This window comes from Thunnus thynnus, chromosome 18 (assembly GCF_963924715.1).
Source record: "Thunnus thynnus chromosome 18, fThuThy2.1, whole genome shotgun sequence".
NCBI classification, from domain to species: Eukaryota; Metazoa; Chordata; class Actinopteri; order Scombriformes; family Scombridae; genus Thunnus; species Thunnus thynnus.
This window is the reverse complement of record NC_089534.1, coordinates 26,539,496-26,557,809: the sequence shown is the minus strand read 5'-3', so window position 1 is coordinate 26,557,809 and position 18,314 is coordinate 26,539,496. Positions and strand designations below refer to the sequence as shown.

General features: G+C 44.8%; 1 protein-coding gene across 3 annotated transcripts in view; it reads left to right on the top strand.

Annotated features, from left to right (window-relative positions):
- The window catches only part of rev3l (REV3 like, DNA directed polymerase zeta catalytic subunit), a 76,603-nt gene that overhangs the window by 29,016 nt on the left and 29,273 nt on the right, over window positions 1-18,314 (top strand). For all 3 annotated transcript variants that reach the window (XM_067572967.1, XM_067572966.1, XM_067572968.1), the window contains exons 2-8: window positions 6,025-6,214; window positions 6,361-6,435; window positions 8,554-8,714; window positions 11,644-11,785; window positions 12,399-12,493; window positions 13,638-13,742; window positions 16,393-16,477. In XM_067572967.1, the coding sequence (XP_067429068.1) occupies window positions 6,025-6,214; window positions 6,361-6,435; window positions 8,554-8,714; window positions 11,644-11,785; window positions 12,399-12,493; window positions 13,638-13,742; window positions 16,393-16,477 (853 nt within the window). The remainder of the gene's footprint in view (window positions 1-6,024; window positions 6,215-6,360; window positions 6,436-8,553; window positions 8,715-11,643; window positions 11,786-12,398; window positions 12,494-13,637; window positions 13,743-16,392; window positions 16,478-18,314) is intronic.

Below are 18,314 nucleotides of genomic sequence, written 5' to 3'. Positions count from 1 at the left end.
ATCCCTCTGCCTCTTCCTCTCCTCTCCTCTCCTCCTCCTCCTCCTCCTCCTCCAGACCGGCTGTCCGTCTCATCTGCTTGGCTCTCCGCCAGGCTGCTCGGTGTGTGTGTGTGAGACTCTGCCACTGTGTTTGTGTTCTGTGTATGTGTCAGATTACCGGCCCTGGTTTCTATTACCTTTCTAAACCCAGTATTTGCATCGCCTACTTTCCATTTCATCTGCCTGTAGTATATCTCACGCTCGTATTCTTTACATTCACATGAACATCCAGGCGCTTACCCCGAAGGGCCGAGCGGGTCGGGGCTCGGCGTGAAACCTACGCTCCAGCGCACCTTGATTTAAAAGTTCTGTCAACGCGGACGCGAGGCTAAATCAAGCGAGCACATACCGTTTTCTGCCGTTCTGACTGTTCTCTCTCCAGGCGGTGGGAGTGCTCACATTTCATACAGCTCTCCCTGGGCCTTTTTAATTAATACCAACACTGGTTTTTATTAACATCTTCCTCCACTCCTCCCTGTGGCAGCTGTCTGATTACAGAGGGAGGCAGACTTGCTGCCCCCCCCCCTCCAAACCTCTGAGAAAAAAATGGAAAGAATGAGCCGTTTGCTCTCTGCTCACACGTACAGCACTGTGAGAGACTGCTGCTGTGCCTCGGTGTATTTTTGCTCTTTTCAGTACAGTTAATTGTACATTTTCAACATGAGGATAATTGCCGTGTAGTGACCATCACCAAATGCCACGTTCTGAACATGATTAACAGCAGAGTGTTCCTGGAAAAGAGCGCTGTGAACCTATTGTGGATAAATGAAGGTCTCTCCTTTTCTGCTCACAACAGGAACCAGGCTGCAAATTGGCATATTTGCATATTTCACCAGCTCTCGAACAGAGACACAAACTCACCTTTCGCTCCTTCAGAACCATCACTGATAGATCCTAAACGTTCGCCAGGAACTTTCACTGTTTTTCCCATAACACGTGGGACTCTCTAACTGGAATTGAAGCCTGAAATGATGGCCGGTTACCAAGCAGAGGTGGCTGACAGAGTAAACAGACTTTACCGCCACGGAAAAAGTTACCAGCACGACTGATGGCCAGCGCTGACTCCGCTCCTGTCCTGATGAAACCTGGCTTATTCTCAGCCATGTGTGTCACGTCGACATGACGACGGTACAGCGGCTTAGACAGAACATGTGGTGTCTCTTGGAAAGCCACACCGGTTGTTTTTTTTTTACCTTTGTAGGTCATAGTGCAAGGAGTAGATCATCAGTGAATGAAGCCACATGTTGGAGGTTTTGCAACTACTGATGATGCATAAATACTTAAGTAGTTTAAAAGCTTCTCAAGGTTGTTGTTTTATCTGACCAGCAGTCCCCCAAAAAAATATATTCAATTTACAATGATATAAAACAGTGGAACGCAGCAAATCATCACATTTGAGAAGTTGGAACCTGTAAAGGCTCGTGAGTTTGGTTTAGTCTATGAAATATCTGAAAATAGTGGAAAATGCCCAGTGTAATTTCCCACAGCTTAAGCAGATGTGCTCAAATGTCTTGTTTTGTCTGGAAAAAAAAAACCCCTAAAGAAATGCAACAAATTTTCACATTTGAGAAGCTGGAATCTGCCAAAAAAAAAATCACTATTAGCAATTTCAATTACTGAACTAAATGAGTGAATAGATGTGGAGGTGGGTCTGCGCAGGTCAACAGCTGTCTGCCTCGCCATCCGGCTGATAAGCTTTCAGACAGACTCACTTACTGCTGGTAAGCTGCTGGCTGTCTGCCTTACTGACCCAGTGGCGGTGTGAGGCTGCTGTTATGCCAGGTGCTGAGTCATGGAGCGGTGGTGCAGATTACCACGGGAAGCAGGGTGGGGGGGGATGGGGGTGGGAGGTGGGGGTTGGTGGGGGTGGGAGGAGAAGAAGAGAAAGAGGGAGGCACTTGGCAGGACGGACCTCCTCCTCCGCCTCCTCGGTGCTCCTCCCCAATCCCAGAGATAAGGCCCTGAAGCGCTGTCACAGCCCCTCCCTCCCTCCCTCCCTCCCGCTCGCCCTCATTCACAAATCCTCCAGCATGACGGTAGACGGGAAACTGCACATGTGCTCTGGGAATACTGGGGAAAAAAAACAATCAGAGATGCGCAGGTGCTCATAACACACACCGGTTTGCTTCAAACACACTCTGCAAAAACTGCTCCCGGGTAAACCATTAGTAGATTAATTAATCAATGGATCCAGTGAAAATGAAGTGATTGGGATTAATTGTTCCCAGCTTCTCAAACGTGAAGATTCTCTGCTGTTATGTTTGTATCATTGTAAACTGAATATGTTTTGGTTGCACTGTTGATGAGGCAAAACAAGGAGTTTGAAGACGTCACCTTGGACTCTCTCTCTATAAGGCTTTTTCCAAACTTGTGTTTAGTCTGGTTGAATTGGACTCTGATTGGTTTTCCTACTTGGTATGATTAGTTTGTGCAGATCTGAACACAGCGGTTGTACTCAGGTGTGGATCAAAACAACAGCACAGAGATCCTTTTAAAGGAAGTGATCTCAATCTCATCACGAATGAATTCCGGAGCGATTTGTTTGCTTTGGAAACATGATCCGACCTCGATGCAACTCTGCAAGTTTGAGCTAAAGGGCTTCCGTAGCCAGATGCGCTTTGCATGCTGGGTTGCTAGCAGCTAGCTGGAGAATGAATCTGGACTAACGGTGAAGTACGTTGGGTTCTTGATATTTGGGCAGATAGGACCATCTTCCTGTGTTTACGTTCTTGCTCCCTCCCCAGACAGATCTGACCAATGAGAGGACAGAACATCGTGACCCTTCATCACATAGACTGTGTAGTATGTGTAGTATATTATTTTAATTTTATTCTCCTTTCCTGTCTTGATAATCATCTCACAGCCCTCAAAATGACCCTGCGACCTTTTTTGGGGATCCGACAGATGAAAAAAACAAAATGTTACAGAATTTCTACCGGACTATGTACTACTACTACTACTGTAAGAAATTGGTGTCGTTCAAGAAAAGACGGAGCCCTTCCTTCACACAGCTGAATGTGCAGACACACTCACAGATTTTAGTGGAAGGAACCGACGCTGGGAACAGTATGTGTGTTTATCAGGAGGAAAACGAACAAACAACAAAATCACAATGACGAGCCGTCAGACTGAAACAGCAGATGTTCTTTCCAATCAAAACAAAGAAACCTGCTCCGTCCTCATCTTCCTGCTTCCTCTTCCCTCGCTTGTTTATCTCCACTAACGTCTCCTCTCCCTCCGCACACAAACATACACTCACTGTCTTTATCTCTGTCTTGCCATCTTCAATCTATCTTCACCCCTCCCTGTTCTCTCGTTCTTTCTCTCTCTCATTATCATTTTTCCTCCATGTCTGCTTCCTCTCTTTCTTTGACTCTCTCTTGCTTTCGCTTTTTCAGACACAAACACACACACACACACACACTTTTCCTCCCTCCGTCTCTCTTTCTGTGGCTTGACCAGCTGGGTGGAAAGAATCACTTGTTTATCTCTCCCGCTGTCCGTCAGGGGCTTTTGCTTTGCCGGCACCGTCGCCTAGCAACTGCAGCAGAAGCCGGCGTTGGCAGCTCCTTGTGTATGTGTGTGTGTGTGTATGTGTGTGTGTGTAAGAGAGAGAGAGAGAGAGAGAGAGAGAGAGAGAGAGACTCCATGTTGACATGGCAGGCTGAGGACAGACTGACGCGTGCCATCCTCACCACCAGAGTGGCTGCCAGCCTTTGTGTGGCTCACAGCGGAGCTACACACACACACACACACACACACACACCTTGGCCTTGTACAGCTGAGACGCACAAACACACACTCCAGAGTAGACTGAGTCCCACTGATCCCAGTGAGAGAGAGAGTGGTTAGTCTGTCTTTTCATTTTATTTTTACTCTATAAAATGTTAGATAACGGCATAAAATGTTTGTCAGATCCCAAGGTGACGTCGTAGGTAATCAATTATCAGAAATGCTTGACAATCAGCTTAGTGGTTCCGGACCTGTTTGACTTGTGGCCCCTTAAAACCAGTGTTGGAGACCAGTGTCACTTGTTGTGTGTGTGTGTGTGTGGTCTTTGGGTTATGACCACGTCACATCTTTCTCCTCCTGATTTTATTTGAAGACTCTTTAGATACCTGGAAAAGTAAAGTTATCAAGTGAGTGGAAAGAAAGAAAAAAAAATAAAGGAATGTCTGAAAAAAATGAGCATAATATTTCCTCTAAAGGAACAGCTTCAGATTTAGGGGAATAAACTTATTCACTAACGTCCCAAGAGTCAGATCAGAACTACTATTTTCACTCCTGTGCAATAAAACATGAAGCTCGAACCAGGAGGCGCCGAGCTTGCTGGAGCCTGAAAGTCCGTAGGTAAGCGCGCTAAGCTAAGCTGACCAACTGCTGACTGGCTGCTGGCGGCCTGTACCGGCAAATTTTTTTTCTCGCAATCCCCTCAGACTTCCTTTGAGACCGTTCGGTAGCACTGAGTAACCCATCGATTAATCACCCTAATAGTTCCAGCGCTACTGTAATCTCCTCTCTCTGGTCATACAGTAGACGTGCGATTCAAGCGAACGCTGGGCTCGTTCCCGCGGAGCTCATTGTCTTTCAGCACCACATCTCATCTTCTTGTCACCCCCTCCCGTCCTGTTCGGAAGCAGTCATATGTATCGTTGTGCAGAGAGAGAGAGAGAGAGAGAGAGAGACGCTGGGAATATTTCTCCCTCTTTTGGAAGCTCCAAATCGGGTCCAGCAATCTCCAAGCAATCGTACCCGGGAGACTGCGGCAATGCAAAGCACACAGCATCTGTCATACCGTAGCATGAGGATGGAGAATTGGCAAGCCAGTGGATGGATGTGCATATGTGTGTGTGTGTTTAGGCTGGAGGAACAGTGCCAGAGCCCCCCCCTTGCCCCCATCTCCTTCCTCTGCTTCCCTCTCCTGATGCCATGCTGCCAGTGATGATGGTTTGGGAAGGCAGGCATGTCTCTGGGCATGTGCAGACAGGTTCGGGCAAGAGTCAAGCTCCTGCTTAACACTGCCTCCCGCTGTCCAACTATCTATCACACTATCACCGGTGTAAGATCAGTGGGAAAAAAAGTTCCTTCCTTCTGTCTTTCTTTGTCGTCCTCATTTCGACATCGTTGTTATTTTCCCTCATGTAACCTGATTAAACACAACGCAGCTCCGGCAGCCGTGTACAGATTACAGCGCCGTCCAGGACTGATAATGGCAGGAAAGGAGTCAGAGCGTTGTGTGTGTGTGTGTGTGTGTGTGCGTGTGCAGCACAGTTCACCTCAAATGACTCTTCAGCAGCGTCTGTCCGGGAGTGATGATGTCACAGCGTCCCTGTTATGAATACTGTATCTCTCTCTCTCTCTCTATCTCTCTCTCTTTCTTTCTCCACACCAGCTGACCTCACTTCACATCACTCGCACTCACAAGACCTCAATCCTCTCTCTCTCTCTCTCTACGCTCCACCCACAATCCCCAGCGACATTTTCTTCCGCTCGGTACTCTATTTATTTAGTTATTTAGGTGACGGGCTGCTTTAACACTCTGTGCATGTCTGTCATGAATCACGGCATTACAGGCTTTTTTCGTCGCACTCATCCGTCTGTGTTGCCTTGAAGCGATCAATCAGAAAGTGTACAGGAAGAGGAAAAAAAAAAGAGTTTACTGGACCCCTCAGAACACTCCATCCATCTCAATTGCACCCTGTCAGGAGATTTAATAGTCCCTGTAGAAGAAGTCACATGGAAGGCTACGGCAGAGCAGATAATGTGTTTGTTCAACAAGGACGGTGTCATTGCATGCTGGGAAATGAATGTTTGAGTGTACAAAAACAGCTGTGTTCTTCCTATAGAGTGGCTATTATTCTACAGCATCATCAGATTTTCGGGCAGAGGTGCAACTCATCTTTAATTCGCTTCAATCTAAGGCTAAGAATTATTTTCATGATCAAAAAACCTGATGTTCAAAACATTTTTGTCGTCATGTTGCAGGCCAGAAGACGTGTCTCCACCTCCACGGCGTCTTCCCCTACATCTACGTGCCGTACGATGGCTACGGGCAGCAGCCGGAGCGCTACCTGCGTCAGGTGGCCTTCAGCATCGACAGGGCCCTCAACGTCGCCATGGGAAACCCCGCCTCCTGCGTCCAGCACGTCTTCAAGGTGGTGCAGGTCTCTGGCATGTAAGTGTCTTACCAACACAAGACAGCTGGTGTAAATAGCAGTGAGAAACATGACTACAAAACCCTTTTTAAAATTCCTAAAATAACATAGTGGGAAATCCTTTTGATGAGTGTTCCCGGCTGATATGCAGTTTGTTGTCTTACAGGCCTTTCTACGGCTACCACGCCAACGAGAAGCACTTTATGAAGATCTATCTTTACAATCCTCAGATGGTCAAAAGGTAAGGTTACCGCCGATCGATGCGGTTTAATGTTGAATAGAGATCATCCCGTGCTCCTGTTGTTTGATGTTACTGAACGCCTGACTGCGCGCGCACGACTCCGCCAACCTCACTAAACTGAAATCGATCGCTGCGTATTCAGTTGAACAAATTGATTGGGCAAGCATGTGTTTGTGTGTGTGTGTCTTTGTACGCGTAAGTGCACAGAAGCACACGGGAAAGACTGTGATTCATTTGCCTGAGAGATCAGTGTTAGCGGTGACAGTGTGAGGGGAGCTGAGAGCGACTGACTCACACAGAATGCGAGTAGAGGAAGAGAGAGAGAGGCTTGAGGAGGGGACAATATACAAGAGATTGAAGAGAGAAGTAGAGAATGGGAGAGGGAGACTAAAATATCGACCGGGTAAGTTAGAGAATCACGGAGCGAGGGAAAGAAAGCAAAGCAGAGCGAGAAAGGTGCTGCTGGAGAAAAGAAGAAAAGAAAAAAAGAGAATGGGAGGAGTGGCAGACTTGCCTCTGATCAGTCAATCAGTCAGCACGGTGCTCTGACCTTTTTTTAAAGAGGAAACATGACTCCAGGACAGACCTTAAATAGGCCTTTTCCATACACATGTGCAGGCTTGGCTTGACTCAGTTTGACACGGAGCGTCAGCCCAGCATGGCAGGGATTAGCTGTTACAGCGGAGTGGCTACCTTACCCACATGAAGGAGCGGGCTGTATACATCATGACTGTGACTAGCGGGCAAAGTCGCAGCTGTAAAACGGTGGATAAACACATTTTTATTTCCTATAAATTCTTCACAGTAAAAGCCTTCAGTTAGTTTGTCAGTGGAAAGCTTTTAATATGAAGCAGCAGCAGCAGGAAATGTTTTCATCCGCAGTAACTCAACGTGGCTCCGATACGGCTGAAAGCGATCAGGAAACGGTAAAATAAAGCAGATATTCTGAAAGTCCAAACAGAAACGCAGGAGAGAAAGTAAACTGCAAAAACCACAGAGGTTCAGTTAAGAAGCAAAAACAGTGAGAGCTGAACACAAGAGAGGCTTTTTAAAAAAAACCGTCTTTCTCTCTGGTCTGCAGCAGCCACGAGTTGAGTCTTGTAGTGTTTGAAGGGGAGAAGCAGGGAGAAAGGGGAGGGGGGGGGTTGTCACAGGTCAGCCGCAGCCTGCGAGACGTCACCACAACCAGCTTGGAGGCGAGTGGGGCGTGATTTGGCCTGATTCCGGGGGACGGTCCATCTCAGGCGCAACTCGGCACAACTCAGTGCGTTGAAACTAGTAATGGAAACACAAATCAGCACGGCATGGACTCGATGTGGCCAAAAGTGCCCCCTCCTCCGAAAAAAAAAAGACCTGGATGTTTACCAGTGTTTACCAGACAGGGAAGGTCTAACACAACACTTTATAAGGTTACAGAACAGAATTTTTGGTGCTTGACCCGTACCAGGGACTAACATCTTGCTCAAACAGAAGGATTTGAAGTGACAGGCTGTCTGTTGTCTCTGAGCATATATCATTTTAAACATGTTAATATTTCCACATGTTGCCTATAAAGTGCACAACAAAGTAGTTAATTTCCTGAGCGATGTGTTTCCATGCATCAAGTAGCTTGTTAACATTATATTATATAGAATCACAAGGAAATCATAATGAGAGTTGTTGTTTCATGTGTTCCATGTGAGGACATCGGGATGAAGCTGAACTTTGATAAACTCTCCATTTACTATCGAGTCCATTGTTTGAGTCTGTATTCGTGAAAGTCAGAATATCTTTGCCGCATTGATTTTTGACCGTTCTTTTTAAAAATCCATCTCTCACAAGTCTCCCAGCTTTATGAGTGCAATACTAAATCACTCAAATAGGCCTTTTAGCCTTTTGGAGCATGTACTGTATTTTTGTCTTGATGTGGAGAAAAGATTTTGACTATAATGACTGTTGAGACCATTTATCAGGCGCAGACTAACAGCCAAACCGGTAGCAGGCAAAAGATAGAATCTACACCATTTCAGCTACACCAAATACATCCTGCTAAATTTGTCTTTATCAGTAATCAGAAAATGTATTTTTTTTTACCCTAAATGCATGATATTTTGTATTATAATAATGTGTTTGTTGCAGGGTGTGTGAGCTGCTGCAGAGCGGAGCGGTGATGAACAAGATCTACCAGCCTCACGAGGGCCACATCCCCTACCTGCTGCAGCTCTTCATAGACTACAACCTGTACGGCATGAACCTGGTTAACCTGGGAGCTGTCAAGTTCCGCAGGAGCCAGAGCAAAGGTACGGAGCAAGATTAGAGAGGTCCTGACAATTTATCCTTCAACTCAGACATCAGATTGTTTTCCTTCCCTTTTCCAGGTTTCCTATTTTTTTGCTTTCACTTCCTCTCTTGAAAGGTTTAGCTCTCTAGCTGGTGAATCATCATGTATCTAGCTTTTAATTACAACGCTGTCACCCAGACAAAATCATACACAAAAACACTCAATTAAATCCGACGTTTACCCTCACCACCTACCTCTTCTCTCTCGGAGAAGTTCTCGGTCTACACATGTGTCTCCAGGTGTGCCCCTGTGCTGTCAAGCAAGTCGCCCGCTCCTGTCGTCACATCGGCTTTAGGACACAGGACACTGCTGTTTTTTGTCTCTGCTGGAGATTGCGGGCAAAGCAGAGCTTCTCCCCGCTCACTACATTGTTCCCCCCTGGCTCAGCGGGGATGGAGAGCAGGCCGGGGAAGGCTGCCATGCCTCGTGTCATCTCAAATTAGTCCAGATCTCACCGCAGCCTCAGGACGCCTCTGTTGTCTTTTGAAACCTCTCTCTGTTTTCGTCTCGCGCGCTCTCTTCTTTTAACACACTTTGTCTCGTGGTCAGTCTTCTCGCCGTCTTTGTACTTCCTTTCTGCATCCTCCCTGCATTTCTCTCTCTTCTTTACTTACTGTCTTTTCCTTCTACGGTAACTCAGTCTCTGCCCACTGCCTTTTTTAGCCATTTTTCCTTGCTGCACACTAAGGACCAGTAGAAGCACACCACCACCTCCTGACAATTTTTTTTGGAAGCTTCCAGAGAAGCCGGAGGTTGTGAAAAATCTAAATGGAAAGGTGTGAGGACAGAACAAGAACAAGCAAGTAGTCACTCTTCTGTTTCCCAGAGTGCCTTGGAGCTCTGTCAGCTCTGCAGTGAAGATACAGACACACACAGAGGAAATGCACCTTCTCCAGGTTTTACCTTCAAACACTCATGAGTCTGATGCACAGCAAAAAATGCGTACTTCTATTTGTGAAATGTGAGCAAAAGTTGGGAAAACTTGCCATGCTGATGTTGTCTTTGTCTGATTTTAGCATTGAAGAATATATTAACATGTTATCTGTAGAATCACAAGTTTGAAGAAATGAGACGTCATTAGTTTTACTGTTGAGTAACTTCTTTAACTTCTAAAAGTGTCTGTTTTTTGCTGCTCTGCTCCGAAGCATTGCTCAGCGGTACCATCTATCACCACCTGCAACACAGCCAGGTTTACACATTTCTAATTAGGCACTGAACCCAACAGTCACCTGGGCCTCTCAAAGGGAGTGGCACACCGAGGGTTTCCTGCTCAGATCTTCGGTGAACCCGACCTAGCTCCGCTTTCTCTCGATGGAGACTAAAACCCCAGATAGCCAACTCTGTTTGATCACAGCTTAGTCCTAATCTCAGACCAGTACCTCTGCTCATCATGCCCAATCAGACCTCTCCCTTCCCCCCCCCCCCACACTCCCAGAGAGCGTCCAGCCCAGCAGGGCCACCTTCACATGTGAGGGCATTAAAGATTCAGGGCAGGAAATTCCACACTTGACTTTAATAAAGTTCTTTTTTTCAAAATCCTCACGCTTGACTCTCCTCCGACAAAAGCAGAGTTCCCATGTTTGATCCACCTCTACACTGATGCAATCAATGGAAAGAAGGCTCCAATGCTCCATACAACAAAGAAACCAAAATACCCCAATAATAGGTACACCTGTTTACATTTTCTTCTTCCTTCAAGCTCTAACTTGAAAGCAAGTTCTTAATCTGGGATCAAGTGGAAGAATGATAAAAGGGGCTGGGCTGGTAAAATGGGCCAGTTTAAGATGAATAGAAGCCTTAATGTGTTTTGAAGGCCATTACACAGCTTGAACACACACCGAGTGTCAAAAAATACCAGCGGAATGTGGCCTTGAAATGCTGCCATGTTGTGCTGAAACAACAGTAAATATATAGTTTTGTTATACCTGTAGTCTACTGCAGTGTTGAAAGGATATTTCGGCTTTGTTCTCAGAGTTGTGATCATCAGTCCTATCTGTAAAAATAGCTCTGTATTGGGGATTGCATTGAGGATGTTGCTACATGCCTAAACCAAGACCCAAGTTGTATCAAAGTGGAATTTTTTCTTCAATGGCAGTTTGGACCAGTAAATGACTGGGAAACAATCCTGAGGTGGCTCATTCATTGCAGGTGGTGTCAACAGCTTCCAAATAGGTTAGCATGAAAGTTCATTCTTGACCCTGGAGATAGTTGTTTGACTTCAACCACATCTCGACATGAATATAGCTCAGTTGTCATCATGTGATCCAAGTATGTATCTTCAAAGGTCAACCTCTGAGAAACCATTCAACACCTTAAGATCTCAGACATGTTTCCCCTGAGAGCAAGACTGGAGTGGTATATGACATCAGTATGAGAAAACCAGTCTCAGCACCCACTGGGAAAGGGTCAAAGGTCATCCACCAGGAGTCAGTGGACGGTCTGAGAAAGATCAAGGAGAACATTGACATCTGACGCCAGAGACAAGGGTTTGTTGTCTGCTAATAAAGACAATGAGTTGCAGTTGAAAGCTGCAGGATGAAGCTAGTAAGTGGACCTTGAGTTAAGCATTAATTAGTCAGAAGACTGTTCCCAAGGTCCTGAATGAATAAAGCTCTTCTCTTTTCTTCCATGACTCTTGCATTGATTCATTGCATGTGAAAAGCTCCCTGCCAACAACTTCCAAATCATCACACTCATTTTTGCCACATGAACATATTATTTCCCCATGTGAAAATCAAGTTACAAGTGTGCTTTTCTTCTACTCTACTGCACTCCTCACCAGAAATCAAAGAGAAATGTTTTCAGGACCGCTGACAAGCTCCTCTTAGAGAAGCATTACACTACCATTTACTCCTCTGTGTGTTTGTGTGTGTGTGTGTGTTTTCCAGACGACACACCAGCAGTCCCCGACAGGCAAACTCCCAGCAGTCATCCCAGCATTAGCCCCTGGAAGAGCCCGTGCACCTCCAAGCTCAACAACAGCACCCTGGGGGGCACGTTTGTCCGCTGGGAGGAGAACGCCATACCCTGGTGAGTCCCACCTGAATGGCTTCTGCTGCATGAAGCTCTTACTGTTAGTAAATGTCATGACAGCAAAAGCTGCATACCCCTCCTCACTGCAAGGGACAGTTCTCTTTTTATTGTTTGTCTCTTTGCCCATCCCATCTTCTATTTTTCAAATGAATGAGTCCTTATTGGAATGCTTTATATCCATCACTGGGAGAACGTGCTTGATCCCTACAGTGAGGGGATCTGGTGGCTCTGTTGTACAAAGTTGTGAGTCATCATCTTTATCCTATGAAGAAACATTTCTATCCTAATGGGAGTGGTCTCTTCCAGGATGACCCAATTCATAGGGCACGATGAGTCACTAGGATAAAGGTCATCAATCAGAACAACTTTGTATTGATTTGCAGCGACCCTTCCCTCTAAGTGGACCCAAACCATTCCAGCAAAATGCCCCCCAAAGCATAACAGAGCCACCAGACCCCCTCACTGTAGGGGTCAAGCGTTCCAGTTTTCCCTTTAATTTGTCATCCATCTGTATATATATATTTTGCCAATAATACAACAGTATTTAGGTATGATAAGAGGGCTTGATACCAGTTCTTTATGGTTTCACTGTTCTCCTGTCCGCCTGCAGCTCCTTGGTCCTGGATGAGGTGGAGAGGCAGAGCACCTGTGAGCTGGAGGTTGATGCCGTGGCCGTAGACATCCTCAACCGCCTCGAGATCGAGAGTAAGTTCACTCAGGAGAAACGTATCTTCGTCAATACTGGCAAAGAGGGCTGAGATGAGGGAATCCACGAGGGAGGGATATTTCACTGGATTGAACAAAGCCCAAGATGCTAGATACCTGACAAAGTCATGCACAGCAAATACTGCTTCTTTTTGGTTACGTTTCTCTCTGCAGGATTTCCTCTTGAATGTCTTTAAATATCAGGATTTGGTGTCTGTGGTTGTTATGTTGCTGTTTTTAATATTGAACTCTTATACAAGGCAGAAAGGCTTGATATATCTTTGATTTATTTGAGTGTGAGGGCTGGAGAAAGCTCATCCAAGCGCTTGACACGGTGAATAAAAACTCTTGGATCAAAAGTGGAAGAGGAGTCACATGTTTTTCAATTTTTAAGAAAATACACCCATCATTTCAGTCATCTCCTAGCTGACACGCCAAAGATATGATCTTTTTATACAACATGAAATTCTAGCTTTGGGTGAGAAAGCATTTTTGACCACAGTCACATCCTCCCAGACACAACTAGATCACCAGCACAGGATCTTTTGTCTTTTTCATCTTTTCAGTCAAAGCCAATCATAGAGCAGCTGCGCTCTTAAACATGAGGGTGCAGTGTGGTGCTGACACACACGATTTGTGGGTATTAAAGTCAAACGTTTTTACAATGGCTAAATCATCACTGGTATTTCATGCTACAAGTGTGCAGCGATTGAGTAAACATGCTCATGTCAGGATGGGGGGCCTCAGGTCCCCCTCCGGCCGAGCCAGTTTTACTAAATGTTTTGTTTGTGCATTAAAGACAGTGCTTGCAGCGGGTCTGATTTAAATCAGGCTGGGCACAGAAGCGTAAACCACACCAAGCATCTGTCTTAAGAGTGAAGAAAGGAAAGGAGAGGCCACTCCAGGGCAGGCAGTTCATGTGTTCTGACTCATATTTTTCCATCTGCTCTATAGCAGTTGTATTAAAACTGCACTGTTGAAAATAGAACTATGTATGGTTTGTATTTTATGCTTTGAGTTCTGGCATCATTGAAAAGTGTTTTTTTTTTTAAATTGTAGGTTAATATCTCCTCATATATAGAATAATAAAGTGTGAAGGTATTGTGAGCTGACACACTGTGCTGTGACTCTCCTCCGCTTCCAGATCAGATCGGCAGGAACCCCGGCCTGCAGGCCATCTGGGAGGACGAGAAGCAGAGGAGGAGAGAGAAGAACCAGGCCTCCCAGATAGAAACTCCTGAGTCACAAGGTGAGGAGATCCTCAGTGGAAACCCTTTGTGTCATCTCCAAACATTTTCATTTTCCCCACATTAATAGTAGTCAGCTGCTCATGAACGTAGAGGCACATGAATCCCTTTTTTTTACTTTGTGTTTTGTGTCCGTCTGGTGCCAAAACTGACTCGGTGATGGTCTATTTTCAAAGGATGCTGACAGACGTGTTGTCTTTAGATGGTAAATGTACCAGCAACCTGCATGGCTGCTTTTTATTTAAAGAAAAGCCCTGGCGATATTTTTCTTTATTCTATTTCTGTTAGTGTCAACAGATCCCATGAAAAGACCAAAAACCAACAATACTTTCTGACTCTCTATCCTGTCTGTGGAATCATACCTCTTGTAACCTCTTATTCCACATTTGGTGCTCTTGTGAGTGTTGGCAGCAGCAGGACGGAGTGTGTGGGATTAATTCAAACATGCTACAGTGTTGGTTCATGTTAATTAAGGAGCATGTCATCTAGTGCGGCAGTATATCTCACTGATGTGTTTTTAATAGTTTTTGGGCAACAATGAAGGAATACGATATACGGCTACATAGACAGTACTTGGTAGTAGTAGTAGTGTTGGTTTTGGTTGTGATTGAAATCGCTGACAAAAAAAAACATACAGAAAAATCACCAGACTTATAGACTACTTTGCAAAATTACTAAAAAGAAGTTATTTCTTAAAGAAAGGTCCAGGTTAGCTGAACTTGTTTGTCAGAGTGTTGTAGAATTAGCTGAAATAAATGGTTACATGAGAAAACTGCTGAATCATCTGCTGTATATCCGCAAGCTTTTAGCATGGCTAATAATGCATACGATTATAACAGTCTGAAACGTCTCAATGTCATAATAAAGGCTGTACACAATTGGTTCTGGCTAGAATGTCAAGATTGTGTTCAGACATCACCATAAACACAGCAAGTCCTGGCCACCACTCACCCTGACCTGGTGCTTGTTTTTAGCTAATTCTATGAAGAACTGCTTTTTATTTCTTAGTTAAGAAGTCATCACATGTTGCATGTTATGGGTTTATCCTGCCTCCAGGTTCAAATCTATGGAAAACAGTGGAGATAGACTTCAGAGTTTCCTTCATCAAAGGGAACATAAAGTCAGATAATAAAATGATCACCTACTGTCAGTAGTAAACATCCATCACGGTTAACACACACACGTCCTAGTTCAACTTTGACCTGCTGTACTTACTGTTTAGTATAATATTTAAGTATAATATTTGGCTTAAGAGAGTCCTTGGTGGATTTAACATTGCAGTCCTATAACATCGCTGGACTCACAGTGGACAGTTTTTAAATAAAAGTATCAGAGTCGATGCAGCAGAACCAGAGATATAATTTTTTTTAATCTAGGACTTCCTTATCAAAAGCTGGCGCCTCCATTACCCACAGCGCAACTCAACTCCCTCAACCCGATTCACTCAATTGTACCAGTTCAGGTGTGATATGCTTGTAGCGACTAATGTAACTAACAACAACCTCAGATATTTTACATCTTCAAACTTGTAATCTTCAGCCCCAACTGACACCTACTCAGATGACATCACTTTACACTTTATCAGATTTCACACAGATGTGCAACACCACTCGAGTTCCCATTTAACCGGTTTGTTATCTGTCTGATCATCAAAGTGCTTTGCTATTTCTTGCCTTGTTTGACTTTGTTGTAGAGATGTTGCTATGTTCTCAGTACAAAGTTCTCATAACTGATAGAAATGATGAGTAGAACTACAAAAATAAGACAAAAGTTGTAATAAACCTGAATGATCCTTTTAAATGGAGAACTGAAAGGAGTGGATTTATTGACACGGGGCTGATGTTGGTACATAATAAGTTTTATTTAAAGAGATCAAAGTTTTAGTAAAGCCTCAGTGACCCGCTCTCATTTAAGTGGCGCCAGCCTTTGTGCTGACCATGATAGAGTTATGACAGCAGTTTGAGGCAACACAAACTCTTTTGTGGTTAACAGTATTGTTTCTTCATGTTTAGCTCCTTATTATCCAACTATGACATCTGTCTTAGTTTTTTTTTTTTTTTTTTTTTTGCAGTCAAAGACAGCGTTTGAGTTTCCCAATACCTACACAAGTCAGGGTACCATCATTCTTCAAGCTGTCCTTATGATTGGTGGCACAAATTTATCTTCAAAACACTAACAACAACTTGGATCTTGCCAAACTCTTGAGTTATTCCCACACACAGGGAGCTGTCATGGAAACAGAGTGATAAATAATCAAAGGGTGATCTACTGTGCTGTGATGAAATGTGTTTGCTTTCTCATGTCCAGGCACACAACCAAGCACATGGGTCTGAAAAACCTCAAAGTGTAGAGAAGTGAAATGATAATGTCCAGGTTTTTACCAAAATTACAAACAATGATGAACAGGTTTGGGAATATCCTGTTGTTTAGTCCTGGTATGTAGAATTACACCCAGTTTATTGTTAAGAGATAAACCTTCACTGACAGCAAAATTACCCAACCACTACTAGCATATTTAACAGCAAATATGGAGCAAAATGTTTTAATTGTAGCTAAGAATTTGAGGTCTGGAAGAATGGTGGAAACTTAGAACAGGCAATTTCCAGGAATTGATGAACACAGTATTGAAATTGTTTGTCTGATGTTTTCCAGATCGTGGCTTTGTCACTTCAACAGAGAGCGAGAAAATCTTCATGAAGAGATTCAAGGAGATACTGAAGGAGAACGAGTTCGATGTGTAAGTTGCGTCTCCCTCGTCCCATCTCTGATCTGTCGTCGTGGTGACAGTTCGGGCAGGAGCGACGAGCTCACCCAACCGAACGTCACTATCAGACAATCGTCCCATTTCCCGGAGGAGAGCCAGAGTAGCTGAAAGGAGAAGAAGCTGGAATTTATGGAAGAGGAAAATGTGTGCAAGATGCTTCCAATTCACATTAGTGAGACCAGTTTACCACAGTCTCAGACCACATTAATCCCAAGTTTCTCTCATCTTTGGTTCATTGTATTGAACTATAATGAAGCTGTTGCGTGTCCTCTGTTTCCCTGTGCCTCTGAGCTTCATGGCAGTGTCTTTAAACCGCCTCCTCTTTCCTCTCAGGGCAGAGAGGGAGGGGCCGAACGCAACTTCGTTGGAAGAGTTTGGGAAGGAGCGACGGAGAAAGTGAATCAGAACAGATGTAGTGAGAGGGTGGGGACAAACCTTAGGACCGGGGTATTGCGCGGAGGAAGGGGGAAGGAGAGAGAGTGAAATGATGTCAATGAGGTTACACACCCCTCCCTCCCTCCCACTCCCACGATGTACAGCAGAAAGTATTTCCTGTTATAAATAAAAGTACAGTTGGCTCGGCAGCCGTGCGTGCCTCTGCATCAGATCCAGATGGCTCCTATTCACTAACCTTCCATATCAAACAGGAATGGAGGAGGAGGAGGAGGAGGAGGGGGCAAACGGCTCTGTGCAGTGTGGGAGCAGTGTGAGCTTTCAGTGTAGAGCGGGTCCTGTCTTCAGTGATGGAACACACACACACACACACACACACACACACACACAGAGCTCGCTGACGGCTCTCAACTCTCCCACTGCCTGGCTGTCTCACCCACTCGCTCTGTTAATACTCACACACAGTCTGTCACTTCCTTTCTGTTGGCTTTCCCTCACTCCATTATGCACCGCTACTGTTGCTTATGGGTTCTCAAGGTCTCATTCGCCACAGCAGGCTTTGTTGGAAATGTTTAATTTGCTTTCACTTTCATCCTATCTGTTTTAATATTTTCGGTTGAAGTTGACATTTTATCTTTTATCTGTTTTTAGTCAAACGGATAAAAGAAATATTAACATGAATGATAAATAATTGCATTGCACTCCTATTACATTGTCGGACTCATGATAGTCTTGGCACCTACATTACCCACAATGCAACTCAACTGCTGACACTTTGGTTGGAGATCTAGCCTGGAGCTCTTAGCCTCAAACAGAGATGAGGAGCGGGCTACAGAGGTCTGGTCACTTCTTTCTAACTCCACACCCCTTCCTCCTTCTATTTCTCTTCCCTCAGCTTCATCATTCAAACTCTCGCAGCAAAGCGCAGCTAGTAAAAGCGGCGAGGGGGGGCGTGGCTTTGTAGTGAAATGTGTTAATCGCTGCAGTAATCTCCTGACGCCTGGCAGGCTCCCTCCCTCGTCGCCTCTAAAGTCGTTAGCTAGCAGACTAATTAAGAGACATCCAGACAGTGGCACGCGCACACACCGACTCTCTGGAGCCTTTTTCCTCATATGGCCCAGCAGAACAAAGTCTCTGAATGACAATGGAGACTGCAGTAAAATCTCACTTTACTGTTATTCTAAACTCAGACACTGGAGGAGCAGCGAAATGCCAGATGATAAGAACATTGGTCTCATATATTTATAGCCATGTTTTCATCATTCGTCACCGATCGTTGAGGTTTGGATTTATCATTTACAGAAAGCAAACTAGCTCATTCATCATTTTAAGTTAATGAAAGGCTGGCCATGTGGCTGTGACTTCCCCATAAATGCAGTCTCAGTATTTGTCCGATCTGTTTTTGATTTATTCTGTC